A 17,086-nucleotide genomic window follows, 5' to 3' on the forward strand; every position below is an offset into this window, starting at 1 on the left:
CAAAATACTTTTTAACCCTTATGTTGACTTCGGGTCAAATTGACCCGTTTTCAATTTTTGTTTTATATCAGAAAATATGGGACGTAGAAATAAGCGCTGAAAATGTGTAGAAGAAAAATGTAACAATTTAAAACGTTGGAAAAAGCAAAAACAAAATGTGAAAAAAGGCGTCAAAAACATTGGAGAAAAAAAGTGTTTTTTGTTTTGTGTAATACACCTTCCCAGACGAATGGGGGCGACGTGTATCACTGTGATTCAGTTAGGTTAAACTGCTCCTTTGACTGTTGTTGACAGAACAGGACGCAGCGCGTAACATCAGCTTCTTATAAATCATGGATGGGTCACAGTCACTGCGCGGTAGCTGCTGTCGAAGCGTTTACAGATCTGCGACGTTTTCCGGGACAAGCTAAACCGAACCACAAGTGCAGGTTGTGTCCCGTCCTCTGCATCTCATAAAACGAAATAATTTATGAAGAGTCGTCCGAGCTGTTAAGACTGGTTGTGTTTAACACTAGCGATTGTATTTCAATGCAATAGGAAAACAAGCGTGTTTGACTGTCGGAGGGTACAACTAATATTGTGTCACCCCTGTTATTCTTGGCTGCTGTTGACAAGTCTAAAGTTCATCAATACAGGTAGAGTTGAAGTAGCGTTAGCTAACGTTGTTAGCTTGTTAATTTTGTCTTTAGGCATCGCTGAATTGTATGCTAGTAGCTATCTATACGTGATATAGCTAGCACAGTTAGCTTTCTGTAACTGGTTTGTTTCTGACTGCACTTCCGCTAGTGTACAGTCATTTAAAACAATGTAGCTAGCTCTCTCTGTCTTTCTGCGCCTCTTTTATTCACTACTTTTTTAGAGAATATTCGACAACTGATAATCGTTTGCATAATTTTTCAAACAAACCGCCAAGTATGTGTTGTTTGCAGTCTCTGAAATGTGAGGATTTGCTGCTTTTCTTTGCCTTACATTAGAGTAAACTGAGCTAGAGCTGCAATTAGTCAATTAATCAATTAGTCCTCCACAGAAAATTATTTGGCATTTATTGATAATCTTCAAGCAAAAACATGATGGTTAATATTTTGGTTTTGTACTGTTGGTCAGACAAAACAAGACTTTTGAAAGCATTACCTTGAACTCGTAAGAAATTGTGATGGATGTTCATCACTGTTTAATACATACGACTATTAATCAAGAAAATAAATTTAAAAATACTCGTCAGTTTCACCCTCAAACTGAACATAGTGGGGTTTGGACTGTTGGTCAGACAAACAAGGTAGTTTAAGGCCTTTTCATAGACCAAATGCTTAGTTGATTAATTAGGAAAATAATTGTAAGTTGCAGCCCTAGTGTTCATTTGTACCATACTTATATCTCTTGTTTCCTCAAACCTACCAGGCTGAACAAAAAACTCACTGACAGAGCTTCAATGGCATCCTGTCCAACAACAATCCCCCACTGCTGTCTCAACAATGAACTGTGGAAAGCCTCAAGCACTGACTGAAGAATGGCAAGGTTTAGGCGCAAATCTTGCATCACATTAATTGCTTTGGTATTGCTTGTGCTCATAGTAACGGTTGTCTTGAAGTCGCTGACACCAGAAGACTCTCCGTTCAGCAGCCCTGTTGGTGCAGAGCTGTTCCCGGACAGAAAGAATGACAATCAAATCCAGAAAGAAAACAACAATAAAGCAGACCAGACCAAAATAAATGACTCTGCTCAGTCAGAGAAACTGGAAGCTTCCCTGAGGAAGTTCCCTCCTCCAAACTACTATCTCCATGCCTTCTACTACGCATGGTTTGGGAACCCCCAGTTTGATGGCAAATACATCCACTGGGATCACCCACAGCTGCCCCACTGGGACGGTAAGGTGGCTCAGGGGTATCCACAAGGGAGACACGTCCCACCTGATGACATTGGGTCCAACTTCTACCCCTCTTTAGGGCCTTACAGTTCTAGGGATCCCTCCATTATAGAGTCTCATATGCAGCAGCTGCGCACAGCAGCCATTGGTAAGACATGGCTGGACATTATTTCAACGTTCTCATTTGTGTTTTTCTAATGAAACCATTACTGTGATATTATGATGTGGTTCAAATCAGACCTCATTTATTCACATTAAATACAGTTTGTTCATCAACATCATTAGTTGAGTTACATTTATTCAGCTAGTGCCACTGCACTTCCTGGTCTCATGTTATTCATAAAAATGATCTGGATGAGAAGGGAGCACTGGTATAGGATCAGAACTCCATATTGGCAGATACCTTGACTTGAGGTAATCTGAATCATGAAGGGGAAAGTAGGATTGGGACGTCCTTATTGAAATCTCTATTGCATTATTTTCCAGTGATACAATATATTACGATACAGCAGATGTATGCAACGTCGTGTAAAATTTAAAAAAAAGTTAAATGTGTTCCACTGTTATGAATTGAATCTGACATAACTACCTATGGTATAAAGCAAAAAATCAATTCAATTTCATTATCGCTAATGGCTATGGCTATGTATATGTAGATAGACAATAATAATAAGGTTCCCACCCAGCCCTATATTATGATACATAATGCAGGAATGATAATCAGCAAACTGGTTGTAAAGCTTTTCATAGTGTTTTTTTTTATTCACGTTGTTTTAGGGTATCACACTTTACAGTAGTCTTATATTTAAATTAAATTGACTGATATCGGGGAAAATGATTCCCGGCATGTTCATTTCTGCCCCTACTGTATATCACTGCAGTATATAAGAATAGAAGAATAACCTATTATTATGAACCATTATATGTGTGTTTTTTCATGTTTAACCTGTTACTGTGTTTGTTCTCAGGTGTCATTGCTGTTTCCTGGTATCCTCCTAATATGAATGATGATAATGGTGGTCCAACGGATGACTTTGTGCCTTTGCTGCTGGAAGTGGCACATAAATACCATATCAAGGTCTGTATGAAGATAGTAGTGTGTTCAGTAGGCTTTTGTTTTGTATTTAGCAGCAGACTAAATGTTTGATGTACAGAGCTCCTTAAAAATGTCTAATATTCTGAAATCTTAAAAGAGAAAATACATCTGAGAAATGTATGTCTATATCAATGTTTTGTGTCGCTGTCATTTCTGAGTTTACAGGTAGCGTTTCATATTGAACCATACAAAGAAAGAGATGAAGCCAACATGTTCACTAATGTCAAATACATCATTGAGAAGTGAGTGTTTTTCTTTAGTGTTGTCAGTCAAATGTCAGCACCATATCATACACTCCCTCTGGAAGTCATTCTTTCATGATTCATCATCAATCAATAATGATCGTGTTTGCATCAGTCTTTTTATTCCTTTGACATTTTCCTTTCTTTGCTTGTTTATCTTGTGTTGTGTATGCCTCCTCTTCTCAGATACGGAGAGCACCCTGCTTTCTTTAAGTACCGGACAAACAATGGCAAGCTTCTTCCACTCTTCTATGTGTATGACTCATATCTGATGAACTCGGAGCAGTGGGCCAAACTGCTAAAACACACAGAGAGTAACAGCATTAGGGATACCCCGTATGACGCCATCTTCATTGCCCTGCTTGTCGAGGAGAAACATAAGAGGGATATCCTGACTTCCGGTTTCGATGGTATCTACACCTACTTTGCTACTAATGGGTTTTCCTATGGGTCCACTCAGCGGAACTGGGACTCTATTAAAGCTTTTTGTGAAGATAACAACCTGATATTCATCCCAAGTGTGGGCCCCGGGTATATTGACACGAGCATTCGACCCTGGAACTTCCAAAACACTCGAAACCGCATCAACGGCAAATACTATGAAACCTCGCTGAGTGCTGCATTAAAAGCCAGGCCTGATTTTATCTCTATAACATCTTTTAATGAATGGCACGAGGGGACTCAGATTGAAATGGCAATTCCCAAAACAAGTCAGACTGTGTATCTGGACTACCTGCCCAATAAACCTGCAATCTACCTGGAGATAACCTGCAAATGGGCTGCGATATTTGGTGGCGAGTGGCGGAAATGGCAGGGTTGATCCGACTAAGAGCCATAGCATTGTTTATTCACGGTTGTATACAATAAATGGAAACTAAATGAAGTTCTAGTTGCAGAATGCACAACAAAATGCAAATGTAAATTATTGTATGAGAACAGCCAAATTTAATTTTGAAGCCACAGGCAAGTGAACTCAATTATCTGAATTGTGGCTGCAGTGATGTATGTGATTTTTTTTTTTTTTTTTACACATGGGTGAATTATTGTTAATTTAACTGATGTCTTATTTCTTATGTTTACACAGCCTTGTACATTTTGGGATTCCTAACGTAATCAGCATGTTTAATCACAGACTCCACGGTCTCCACCGTATCCAGCTAAATCTTTTAGGCATGTTTTTCCGTCCTGTAATCTGTGCCTATATTAAACCCCGATAGAAATAAATAAAGTGCGTCCTGGAAAACAAGAAAAGTAAACAAAGCCTGCTGCTATAAAACTGTTGCATCACTCTGCTTCCAACTCTGCCTCAGCCCAAAAACAATATACAAAAAAAGCACAACATAATATCTGAGATGAATCATAGTGATGGAACAGTAGAGAGATAACAGGACAGTAATTCAGTCATTGAAATAGAAGAAGATCCCAGAGAGAGTGCAAGGAAACGTGACGATTATTTTTTATCTGTGGAATAGTTTACCTTCTAATTATTGGTCTGACACTGTCGTACATGCCTGGTACAGGTTGTCATGGTGTTTTTATGTGTCACTTTAACACCCCTCATTTTATTTTAGAACTTCCTTTTGGGGGAAACATTTCATGTTACTATAGTTGTGTTTCTGGTCACCTGGCGCACTCCAATTCTACCAATTGCTGAGGGGAAACATCTGGCTCTCGGGCTGCTTTCACACCAAGGCTATGTTTAGATGGAAACGATCTAAAGAGAAAACGCAAAAGTGGCGTTGCAGTCTCACTTTTTATTCCACGTTTAGACGAGCGTTTTGGGGGGGAAATCTGCGTACATATGGTGACACAAAAGTAAGTGAAATTCGATGTAGTATGCACACCAGGCGGCTAGGTGGAAGTGTGAAGCACTGCCACACAACATCACCAAGTCCGCGCGCCTGTGTAGAACCTTCCTTCTACTTCGCTCCCTAGTAGCGCGAAACCAAAACATGGCGAAGCGAACAACAAAAGCTGACAATTTTGTCTGGACAGACGAGGAGGTGGAGTTATTGCTCCAAACAACCTTAGATTACAAAGCCACAAAGGAACAACAGGGCGTGGACTGGGAGTCCTGCCAGTCAAGATATATAGACCTATGGACCGAATTTCTTCAGTATCCTATACCTGGAGGGACGTCATATCCACACGAGAAAGACGCTATCTGTAAAAGTCAGATATCGTCAAAGCTGAAAGCCATCCGGACCAAGTATAGGCAGGCTGTGGATACCCAACGGTGGAGTGGCCATGGGCGAGTAATCGCTCTATATTTTGATTTATGTAACGAAATATGGGGTGGGTCAGCAGACTTTTGCGTTTTTACCCTTTAGACGGGAATGCGACACGTTTTTAAGATTTCCACTCTGGAGGGTGGTTTCACTTTTTTGCGTTTTTTTAAGCCTCAAAAACGCTGTCGCCGTCTAAACGAAAGGCACATCTGATCAAATATTTTGTCGTTTTCACCCGCAAGCGTTGTCGTGTAAACAGGGCCCAAATTAGGCGTTGCAGCCAAAACGCCAGTCTATCCATTCATTTGAATGTGGGTAGTGTGTTTAGGCTGCGACCGTGCTGACTGCAGGGGATGCGGGGAAAGAAAACGCAGCAGCGAAAAGTTGAAACAGAATCAACTTTTGGAGAAACGCAACCGGACGTCACACTGCGGTGGATCACGTAAACTACCGGCGATCAGACATAGCACAATAGAGTTGGGAACAAAATGGGGACACAAATGGGTCATTTAAGTGACACCGCCGCATAACCCTACACCTGATTTGGTCTGAATGCACTCTTAAACTGCTAAATGTTCCAGTTAGTCGCTAGCTTTGTCTGTCTGCTGTTTGGTGCTGAGTAGGTAGTGTACAGTGTTTTTTTTTTTTTGTTTTTTTTTAGAGCATTAAGTCAGAAAGATGTGGGCATTTAGCAGGCAGAGAGGGAGTCTAATGAAAGCCACTATTGAGTCACAATATGGGAATTGGAGGAGCCAGTGTTTTTGGAGCTTGACTCATAGAAGGGACAAAAAGTGGTGATATCTCAGCCTCTGCTCCTTTGACTTGGACCGTTCTTTTCTTCTCCTTTCTTAAATCTATCTCTCAGTCACACATTATGGAAGTGTGTGGTATATTGATATTCTATAACTTTCTATACACTTTGACTTAAGAGTTGGTATAAGGAGGATGCATGAACTTTACTCTACATTTACTGAGAACATCTGGAAATTGTTAACATGAGCAGAGGTCCCCCCAAGACAGAAGATACCTTTTTTGGAGTTGTGCCAGATAACAGGGTCAGTTATGCGATCCAATGGTATACTCACACATATCACGTCCTATGTTAATGTATGCATGGAATATATACGTTGTTCACACAAAGAAAAGGCAGAGCGGCAAATTTTGAGGTTTGGGTTGGTCGTTCTCCAAGCTCTCTGCAGGAGTTTGTAAAATTGATGCTGAATCTTTGCTTGTAATAAACCTTTTTATAATCAAGAACAGTGTCTGCGGATTCCTCTTCATACAGCATCACAGCATTACTATTTAAGACACCACAAGTGCAAAAATAAGTCCCCAGAGTGCCCCTTTAAATGATTAATGAATGAGCTAATAGGCATAACGTACTATATTTAAGGTTTAATGGTGCTTATGGTCACAGTTGGAGGCTCAAGTGCCTCTTTGTTATTTGTAGAATAATTAACTCACCTAAGTGTGCTGAGGCATCAATCTGTAGTTCATATCAGCAAGTGATGTACATTATGAAAATGTTGTGAAAAAATTGGCATACATTACTCATTTACCTGACGTTGGATTTAGTTAGTGGTTGTGGTGCATTACCATCACTGGCTCGCGGTCATAGGTCAGCCTTTGGTGTACCGCTACATCACTAAAAAGGCAGCCATGTACCACTTTGAGCTCCCGTTATTTTGTTAGCCTATAAAGAGTGATACAGGCCAAGAGGGAAAACCTTTTGATCCGCAGCAGCGATGATTCACCTCTTTATTCAAAGGAGAACCGCAAACAGATGATTGAAGTGTGATATGCACAAACGCTGTATCTCAGCATCCCACGCACACACACACACACACACACACACACACACTCACACTCCGCCACAGCCTGCAGCTGCATTGACGGTAAACAGAGCAAGGTAGCGCATGGGCAGCCAGCAGGGAATTATTCCACATCGCATCACATCACTGAGCATACATGGCGTCCTCACACAACGAGCCATGAATGTAGTGTGCAGGCTGACGGGGTAGCCGCCAATTTTTTTTATTTTTTTTTTTTGCAGTCATCATTCTTTACGTCGGTGTGCATCAGCGGGGACGATTCAGCGCACATTGCTACAGTAGGTATTTTCTGGATCAAGACGATGGATGTGGGCTCATCCGGATCTATTCCTGCAAATACTGCGGACGGGCGCGATTTTTTATTCCAAACGCATCCGCATCTTCCTTATGTTGCAAGGTGTCTTTGAAAAGAGTATACGGACCTCTGGAGGAAATGAGAAGAAAGGTCTATTTTGACTCACGCCTGTCGAGATGGTGAGTGAAATACATGGCTGTGTGTTTTCTCTCCTTGCACCCCACGGCTGAGCAGCGGTACCTGCTTTTGACGGCATATCCTCGCCAGCTAATTAGAAAAAGATCTCTCACTGTAAATTCACTGACCGGCACTTTCACATTTCCAATGCACTGGGCAGTTTATACTTTAGGGGAATATATGTTGTTTTTTCTCCAGTGAATGTGACTCGTATTTTAAATCTTACATTGCACTGTCAGCTGTGTTTGCAGCGCATATAGACTATACTGTACATTTTTTCAGTATCATCCTCTACGCTATTATTTATACTCTGCGCGTTAAATTGTTGGTGCGCAAAAGGGTGCCGTGTAAGTCAACATAAATTATAAATAAATTATTCCAGTGAATATATTCTCATCAACTTCGATGCAGTGTCACGCCTAAAGACAACCATTTTAAATAGTGTGGCTCGACTATAGCATCACGTTTTAAAATGACCTTCAGTTTTCGGTGGCTAGAAATGAATTCTCACCTGGGATGGACTATCATTTTACAATCAGTGCTACGGCCCACCTGACAGAATAGCCTACATAAATCAAAGACTGTGTGTGTGTGTGTGTGTCGGGGGGGTCATTTGTGCAGGACATGATAGCTCTCCTTTTGCCCTTTAGCCTACCTGTTACTAAAGCCACATCAGGGATTTGATGCTGTGACTGATGCTACCAAAATCTGTGGTTGCGTTTTTTCTGCCTCTCTCCAGTTATTTCTAACGTAGCCTCGCTGCAGACTACTCACCCATGCGGTGCTCTTTCCGTGTCCCAAATACATCACAATGCGTTTGACAAAAAACAGTTATGTTATTTAAAATCTGGATGTGTTCTTGAGCTGCACATGTCTCATTCAGATCTCATTGGTTGGTGCAAAGAGTGAAATAACGACTGTGTGAGAGCCATATTACCCTCTCAATCTGACCTCAGCACCATCACCATGGAGACACTAACTTTATCACAAACTGCATATTTAATAGGCACGATTTTGATCTCTCCACTACTGCACACTTCAGCCTTTCTGAATCTGTACTGTGTCTAATATATTTGACGCCACCACACCATATGAAGGTATGCATGGGCTGCATCCTCTGTAAAGCAGGGAGCTTATCACTGCTGCTCACAGAAAACATGTTACAGCTGTGTAAGAGGATTTGCCTACATGAAAATGTATTGATACCTCAAGCCTTTAAAAGGACTACACTCATCTCGCTCTGGTTCATGTGGCCTTTGGGCGCAGATCTCTAAGTCACAGATGGGAGAGATGAAGGGGCACTGTCATACATACAGCTAATATCATTCCCCATATGTCACATTGGACACATGATGTGAGAAAAATCTTGTCTTGTCTTATTGGTTTAAATCTGCTTCAGTGATGTGTGGTTGAGGTCTATTTCTGCTTGTATGGCCTCTTTATGCAACATGCAGATGTGTTGAGCCCCAGAAAGCTGGAGAGTCGGGGGGCCTTTCTACTCTCCTCAGCCTTAAGATGGCAGCGTTCTCTTACAATTCATAGTATATGCCAAAAACTAATAACAGCTGGAAGCTTACATCCATGCTTAACAAACAAATTTGAAATAACATCCATGATTAACTGGCTATTTTCCAATGACCTTAGTGTTTTCATTTCATTTCCCAGCTAATTGAAAATATTTGTTTGTGGAGATAAAGCTTATCTCTGCATGTTGATTGCATTTTAACCTCACATGCATGCTTTTTCTGTGGTGGTGATCAGTCTTTCTAGCCCTAATTGATTCTCTCTGATTCTCTCTCCCTGCTCACGTAAAGGAGGCGTCATTAAGAAGACCTGTACATTCAAGATCAAACGCACCTCATTAGATCATTAAGGATCATTGTTAATCTGCGTAAAAGCAAATTGGCATCTGCAAAAAAAAAATTGTGTCTATGAGCACTGAATCACAAAGAAGATTGATCCCACCGTCGACCCAATGTAGGATCTGCTCCTTCCGATGCCCACAACCTCTACTCTTGTTTGGATTTCAGCATTCAGTCAAATCCACCAGGTTTGTATTATAATGAGCCTGAGGAATTACGAGTATTGATCCAAACTAGTGGGTGCCTTGCGCATGGCAGGGTGCACACTCATAGATTATAGCAAGAATGGGAACACTGTGTTCACATACAGATGCTCACAAGCTAACTGTATTTAATTGAGGCACAAATGATGTTCAGAGGCAATGGTCCAGTATAATAGACACAAACATGGTTGTAAATGTGTAATACCTTCGCATTTTTAGGTAATTAGTCTGGATGTTGTATCCTGTTGATCATGACTTTATTCTGGCTGTTTCTTCTTTGGTGTGCCCTTTCCAGGACAGAGTATGCCATCTGCACCTTTTCACAGAATCCTACGACCCCTTCTGCTCGGCACATTCATACTGGGATGCTTTGTGACTCTGTTTTTGATGTATTTTAAACCATCCACCAGCTGGTTATCAGGTCCTATAGAGTCAACAGTATCCACAGACCGGGTCAAGAACCTCTTCTCCATCAAGAACGATAAAAACGTGACCACCGTGCTGATCTGGCTCTGGCCCTTCGGACAAACCTACGACCTGGGCGTGTGCAGCTCTCTCTTCAACATCGAGGGCTGTTTCATCACAGCGGACAGAAACCTCTACAACAAGTCGGATGGGGTCGTCATCCATCACCGAGACATCTGCACTGACCTGTCCAACCTGCCGCCGCTCCAGCGACCATCCTTCCAGAAGTGGATATGGATGAACCTGGAGTCGCCGTCGCACTCCTCCCAGCTGCCTGGGATAGAGAACCTGTTCAATCTGACTCTCAATTACCGTCAGGATGCTGACATTGAAGTGCCTTATGGGTCGATCGTAGCAGCGGAGGGTGAGGAGGACTTTGTCCCACCCAGCAAAAACAAGCTGATCTGCTGGATTGTGAGCAACTGGAACCAGGACCACGTGCGGGTCAAATACTACAATGAGCTGTACAAACACATTGAGGTTCACGCGTATGGACAAGCCTTCGGGGAGTACATCTCTGACCAAGACTATTTCCCCACCATTGCCAGCTGCAAGTTCTACCTGGCTTTTGAGAACTCCATCCACAAGGACTACATTACTGAAAAACTGTACAACCCGCTCTCGGTGGGGACAGTGCCAGTGGTTCTGGGCCCGGCCAGGCAGAACTACGAGAACTTTATCCAGGGAGACGCCTTCATCCACGTGGACGACTTCACCTCGCCCAAGGAGCTGGCCGATTACCTGCTGCTCTTGGACAAGAACGAGGAAATGTACCTCAGGTACTTTGACTGGAGGCGGCACTTTAAAGTGAAGAAGGCCTATTTCTGGGCAGAGCACACATGCCTGGCTTGTGATTACCTGCGTAGGCACAAGGAGTACAAGGCATTCAATAACCTTGACAAGTGGTACTGGGGCGCATAGTGCTTTGTTTTGTTGTTAAAGGCAGTGCTTTAAGATTTTTGTCCTTCAGTTAAAAGCTGAAACTGAAGGTTCATTACTGTTCTGTCCAGAGCTCCCGAATGATGTTTTTCTATTGGTTCAGTGGCCCAGTGAGACATCCGTCTTGTTTATTTTATTTGCAAACTAAGCCTTACTTTGCTTTCATTTATTATCTACAGTATTTTTAATGAATTACAAATGCACTACATGTTTTATCTTTAATTCAACCCATGTTTTGCTTAACATGACATTCGCTGCTATTTTTTATGTTTTTAATTCATATTATTAGTATGATTGCTTGAATGTATGGATGTTCCTGTATTACAGATAACATTCATGATGCAAGGTTGTTGTTTATTTCTTTAAGTATCATCTTTTCATGAAGCGGACGCCGGAATAGTGTTGGCTGCAGAAGGAGATTGACATAAAATGTGCAAATATTTATGTAATATTTATTCAAGTGAGGCATTATATGAAAACAATCTCATCTGTGCTAGTGATGCAGTCACCTATGCAGTGTTTACTGAACCCAAATGTGAAAGTAGTTCAATTGTGTCATGTGCATATTGTGTATTTTTGGAATTATGTAGCTGTCATTTTTCCTCCATATTTTTGTAAGTTTGCATTTGCACTGCTAATCCAACTGTTACCTATCTCTACATAATGTACAGTAAAACAGACGGACATAGTGTTATGTGGTTGTAGATGGCATACAGTGATCATTATCCCGGTAGTCTCCGACAGCAGATGTGTCTCTGCTCTGGGAGAGGGAGGTTACTATTTTAATCATGTTGTGAATTGTTCATTGTCACATGTGATGTGTCACAGCACAGTTGGATCGCGTGTGGATGATAATAGTACAGTACAGCGACATTGTACTGCAATATGAAATTCCTAGACACCTCATTATGTTTCATTCTGATTTGATTTGTACATTTTAATTGAATAGTGAAAGTGACGTGAAAGAGCACAAAATTAACATAACTGAATTTTGCTGTGTAGGCTACGGTCATCTCACAATGTGACATTAACTATTTACACTGATATTTTCAACTATTTCAGCACATGTTACATTTACTGTATGGGTGAAGTGGTTGTGAATTAGATACAATCAGATCAGGTGATATCTACCCACACAAAAAGTGAAAGCTGTGAAATGTTCAAGATTACTGCAAGATTATCCATATACCTGTCTTTGAATCATCACAAAGTGTTGTTTGGGCAGCATGCAGAAGATATTGTTCTGGATTTTTTATTTATTTTTTACACTCTTTTTTACAGTTGTGTGGCTTGCCAGCCAACCTACACCACTCAAGAGCACACTACAAAAAACAATCATGACAAAAAAACATCTGCATCTGTAGATATCACATCACTTTTAAATGTAGTCAGAACAGCTAATCCACTGAACAATGCATCTTAACAGCACTCAGCAGCTATTGACATGAAGTTTTTACAGAAAGAACTGCAAAACCAAGTCAACATTTTATGCAAGATGAGCCATCGTCTTCTTGGTCAGAGTACTCAAACATGTTTCAGGTTATTATCATTTTGATATTTCTTCACTGTCAAAGGGACCATTGATGTAAATTAGGATGAATTCAATTATTTTTCTTATGGAATATGGTTCCAAATGCCATAGTGAAACCTGTATATAAACCTTGAAATGAACTGAATCATCATCTGGATCAAACCAGCCCACTAACGCAGATCATTCCTGTACGTGCACCAGACTGATGGAGCTCCAGCAGTGTTTGCATTTATGGGGAAAAGAAACAATGTGTTGTATATATTTTTAATGGTTAAATCTCTTTATAACATGCAAGTGTTGTCAGGCAGTGAATGTGATTTCGCTGCACGTTTGTAAGTAATGTTGGTGCTTCAAGAGGCTGTGAATTATGGCGAAAAGAGAGACACACTTAAAAGGAAAACCAGCATCAGAGACAATGGTTTAATGTTGTGAGGTGGATGTTTCATCAAGTGGGGGAATTTTACGCAGAACTTTTTTTTTTCTTTGATTAGGCGGTAATCTTGTTGGCATGACCTAATTGAAAAAGTCGTGCCAAAATGCAGCAGAGATATAGCACTTTTATTCATGTGGAGTTGTGTGACTCACAGTGCTGGTGGCTGTCTTTAGATGGAGCTATTGTGAGTACTAAAACTGTCACACTGCCACTCATTGTTTCATATTGTACAATCCAATCTCATGTATGAAAACAAAGGTTTCTTGTCCAATGTGGTTGATGACTTTAAGAAACAAAAGGTTTTTTTCTTTGTGTTGTCTGTCTCTCATCCTCTCTCTCTTTTTTTGCACAAAAACAAACATGATGAACTGTGGCTTCTCTGCTCCCTGTTCTGAGTCTGTGAGTGTGTCACAACACCAGAGATTGAATCAGGATGTCTTTGGATACTGTCTGACCTGGCACTGATTTTGCTGGAGTCCTTAGTGTGATGACATTTTTGTGTGTGGTTGAACATGACGATTTCTCTAGAAATGCTCATTTTCTGCCAGTTCACTGAAAAAAAGTCAGTGAGTCAATCAGTACAAGTTTTTTGCCAAATCATTGTATTTTGCCAAATGTTGTGTTTTAACTGTAGATGTCTGATAGTGTCAAAGAAAATAAAGATATGGACAAATGAGCAAACCTGAGTGGAGCATACAGAACAGTTTTTTGTAAAGAGACAGCTGATGAAGTAGTTGATGGTAAATGTATGAAATCGCTGAAACCATTTTTCCGACAAAAAAAAACAGATTCTGTTGTTGCTTTCTACTCTTAAAGGAATAGTTTGTCATTTTGGGAATTGCATTTATATGCTGCTGATTGATAGCACTCTCAAACTTGAAAATGGCATCAATCTTCTCTTCGAATTCAGTCAGTCAGGGCATTTCCCAAATTTTCAAATCATTCCTTTAAAGTTGAGTACTTCTGCCATTTTACACGGATCTTCTTGTATATATGTGAAAGTTTGAGTTCTTTAGGTTAGACAAAGTTTGTTGGTCTTAACTTAATTTACATGATGCCACCTAATATATGCATCTATATCAAATATAATTTCCGCAGATGTTGCCCACACTGTTCTCCAGTGCCATGTAATGCAGCAGAGGTATAAATAGCTATCCAAAAGCCTTGATAAGTGATTGATGAGTGCGAGTAGAGTGTGTTGTGTTGGTTACGCCTGGATCCTCTGGCTGTTGTTAGTTACCCCATATCCTCGCTAGCTCTTTGGTATTTGCAGTCCTCTCCTCCACCACACAGAGATATCACACATATTTGTCAACTGCTCTCTGCTTAACGCTGTGGGTCAAAGTGTGTGATACATGTGTTTGTGTTGGTGGGATCAGTGGCGCAAATAATCTATCGATGTCAGTTGGGGATTAATGTGAAAGTTCAGGTGGCAGGGGGGCTTTTCGCCTCCATTTTTCAGAACTCAAGACAGTATCACAGAGGAGAACATTGTAATGTCAAAGGTGTGTCTTGTAGAGACGAACCCACAGGAAATTATTGCAGTTCCCCTCAGCTCGACAAAGCTATTTAGCGTCTTTCAGCGCAGTGTTTTGGTTTTTTTCAGCCTCCAACTTTACTGTTCTGGTTCACTTTTAACACTCCTGGCATCGTTTAACTGCAGACAGACGAGGTAAGCGTTGATCTAAAACAGCTAAATAGCCAGATAATTCCTTTAGGAGTGACTGGAGACCAAAGCACAGCCAGAAGAGCGTTAAATTAATGATGTTGCTCCATATCTACTGGATGTTTGCAATGGCTTTCTCCATCATCTTAAAAAGATGATAATAAAATGTTGTGCACAGTTAGTTTTCGCTGCACCCAAGTGACCAAAAATTATTTCAGGTTTGAGATATAACAAAATCTCAAAGTCACATCAGTCCTGTAATAATGCCAACACAAATATTTTACCATTTACCTTCTTTGTCATTTGAATTCCATGTTTTGAACCATAGCAGATCAGAAAATGAGGCCCAGATTAGATTCCTGACTGCTATGCTTTTTGGATCCATCTAATAATCTGGACCATTTACAGTAAGATTGGTTGTTTGTGTTTCAGTACAAGGCACTGAGAATGAAGTGATGATTACTGGGAAAGCGTCTTTCAAAACTGGAGAAGAAAGGAAGTCTTGTTGGGCTCTGAAGCTGTCTGAGGTTGACTAAAGATTGTGATTCTTCCTGTAGCAGGTATGTTAGAATTGGGTTAGGGTTAGGGTTTCAAATGATATCTCCGTTTTGCAGGCTGTTAATAATTGATCAACATTCTAGGTATACATTTTTTTTTTTAGTTTTTTGTGCTCTGACTTGCTGCTGCTGGCACCCAAAGGTAGTCAGCTGCTTCAACTACAACGTTAATCCAAATACCACTAAATCTGTGGGCTGGGAGGAGGCGAGGGATCGAAGAAGAGAACATTTTAATGGGTTGTGCATTCCTAGGAGTAGACAACTTTCTCTCCTCTTTAGAAGTGGAGATCATATGTCTGGCTATGTGGCAGGTTTTGTCCCACTCATGCCATGACTCATTTTGGTGAGAACTGGGGAGGGATTACCCGGGCGCTCAAAGTGCCTCCCTGAAGGGGTGTAAGGTTTTGCTAGATTGTACACTTGGTAGATTGTATCGCCTTGCCCCCCGGCAACCCCCTATGTGACTATCATGTACAGTCGAAAATGTTGCGTTGAAAGCGAGCACCCCACGTCGCAGAAGAGTACAGAGGCCTGCTCAAAGGGCCAGGTTTGTGTGAGTACTCTCATCAACTGCTAGACCTGCCCCTCATCTCGACCTAATGGATCCTACTTATGCTGTCATCACCATGCCAACCAGCTGTCAACTCTGGTGCGGCGAGGCTTTTGTGCTTTAGAGAAATGCAACTGTGTCGTGTTGATCCGACAAGTCACCACCTCAAAGGAGCCACCAAAGTAAATGCTTCTCTTCTTCTCTGAGATCACTTGATTAAGATGGGGAAAAAACGCCACTTACACCTTATTGTAAAGACTGAATACATTAAGATAAGAGGACACCCGAGTCCAGGTCAAATAATGGCCTATTTAGTGGGGCTCGACAGGCCGCATACGAAATCTGTTGGCAGCTGCTCACTAGTTGACTTCAGAGGATTAAGCAGGCAAAAAGGAATATGCAAGATCAGCAAGCTTTTTGCTCTGCAGAGTTGGCACTGTCTGTAGAAGTTAATAATCCGAGAGACAAAGACCAGCACCTGTTATCTATCAGATGCAAATCAGAGCGGTTATAATAAAATTACAAGCAGGCATGCATGAATGCAGATTAGCACTGAGAATATAAATATATGGTGTGTGGCATTGGTTTATGCTACATACATGTCCCACAAATAAACAAAATAAAAAAACACAATATACAATAATCTCTGCTTTAATATCCAGTGAATAAAGCCGTCTGTTGACATGCAATTTATTTTTCATGACTTTCATATTATGTTAATACACTTGAAGAGATGAGAGTTTTTGTTTGCTGGGGAATATAGGTCACCTCCACCCCTGGCTTCATGTCACACGATGGCAGACTCGTGTCTATACACAACTGTGTAGCAGCTCCCAATGCAACAAAGCTTAGACGCTTTTTGAGAGACAATGACTATTATTTGCCCCACAGTTGGTTCTGGGTTTATTTATGGCATGGCTTTGTGATTTGCAGCCGCTGATCTGGACACCAGCAGGGAGCAAGGGTAAAATACAGTGGTAATTTAATCCAGAGCAGTAGATGACTCTGTGTAATCCGGCGGATCCACCTACTTACAAATAAGTAAAACCTGAAGGATGACATGACTTCAAATCGGAAATATTTCCTACATCTGAATTCCTGACATGGTATGGGTATTTTGTACTGAAAGCCTTACATAACATGCAT

The 17,086-nt window shown here is 41.0% G+C and overlaps 2 protein-coding genes across 4 annotated transcripts; both read left to right on the plus strand.

Moving 5' to 3' along the window:
* Window positions 1-200: 200 nt before the first annotated feature.
* manea (mannosidase, endo-alpha) lies at window positions 201-4,478 on the plus strand. 3 transcript variants are annotated; one of them, XM_031310131.2, is made up of 6 exons: window positions 269-635; window positions 1,246-1,276; window positions 1,399-2,012; window positions 2,833-2,942; window positions 3,126-3,202; window positions 3,389-4,478. In XM_031310131.2, exons 3-6 carry the CDS (start codon window positions 1,508-1,510, stop codon window positions 4,020-4,022), a joined length of 1,326 nt encoding a protein of 441 aa, XP_031165991.1. In that variant the 5' UTR covers window positions 269-635; window positions 1,246-1,276; window positions 1,399-1,507; the 3' UTR covers window positions 4,023-4,478. The 3 variants fall into 3 exon arrangements, with proteins under 3 accessions (XP_031165992.1, XP_031165991.1, XP_031165989.1); XM_031310132.2 differs by lacking the exon at window positions 1,246-1,276 and having other exon boundaries at window positions 201-428; XM_031310129.2 differs by lacking the exon at window positions 1,246-1,276 and having other exon boundaries at window positions 270-635.
* A 2,670-nt stretch (window positions 4,479-7,148) lies between these two features.
* fut9a (fucosyltransferase 9a) lies at window positions 7,149-13,853 on the plus strand. The gene is made up of 3 exons (XM_031310134.2): window positions 7,149-7,736; window positions 9,549-9,784; window positions 10,095-13,853. Exon 3 carries the CDS (start codon window positions 10,103-10,105, stop codon window positions 11,183-11,185), a length of 1,083 nt encoding a protein of 360 aa, XP_031165994.1. The 5' UTR covers window positions 7,149-7,736; window positions 9,549-9,784; window positions 10,095-10,102; the 3' UTR covers window positions 11,186-13,853.
* Window positions 13,854-17,086: the final 3,233 nt, after the last annotated feature.

The sequence above is a fragment of the Sander lucioperca genome, chromosome 18, assembly GCF_008315115.2.
Source record: "Sander lucioperca isolate FBNREF2018 chromosome 18, SLUC_FBN_1.2, whole genome shotgun sequence".
Lineage (NCBI taxonomy): Eukaryota > Metazoa > Chordata > Actinopteri > Perciformes > Percidae > Sander > Sander lucioperca.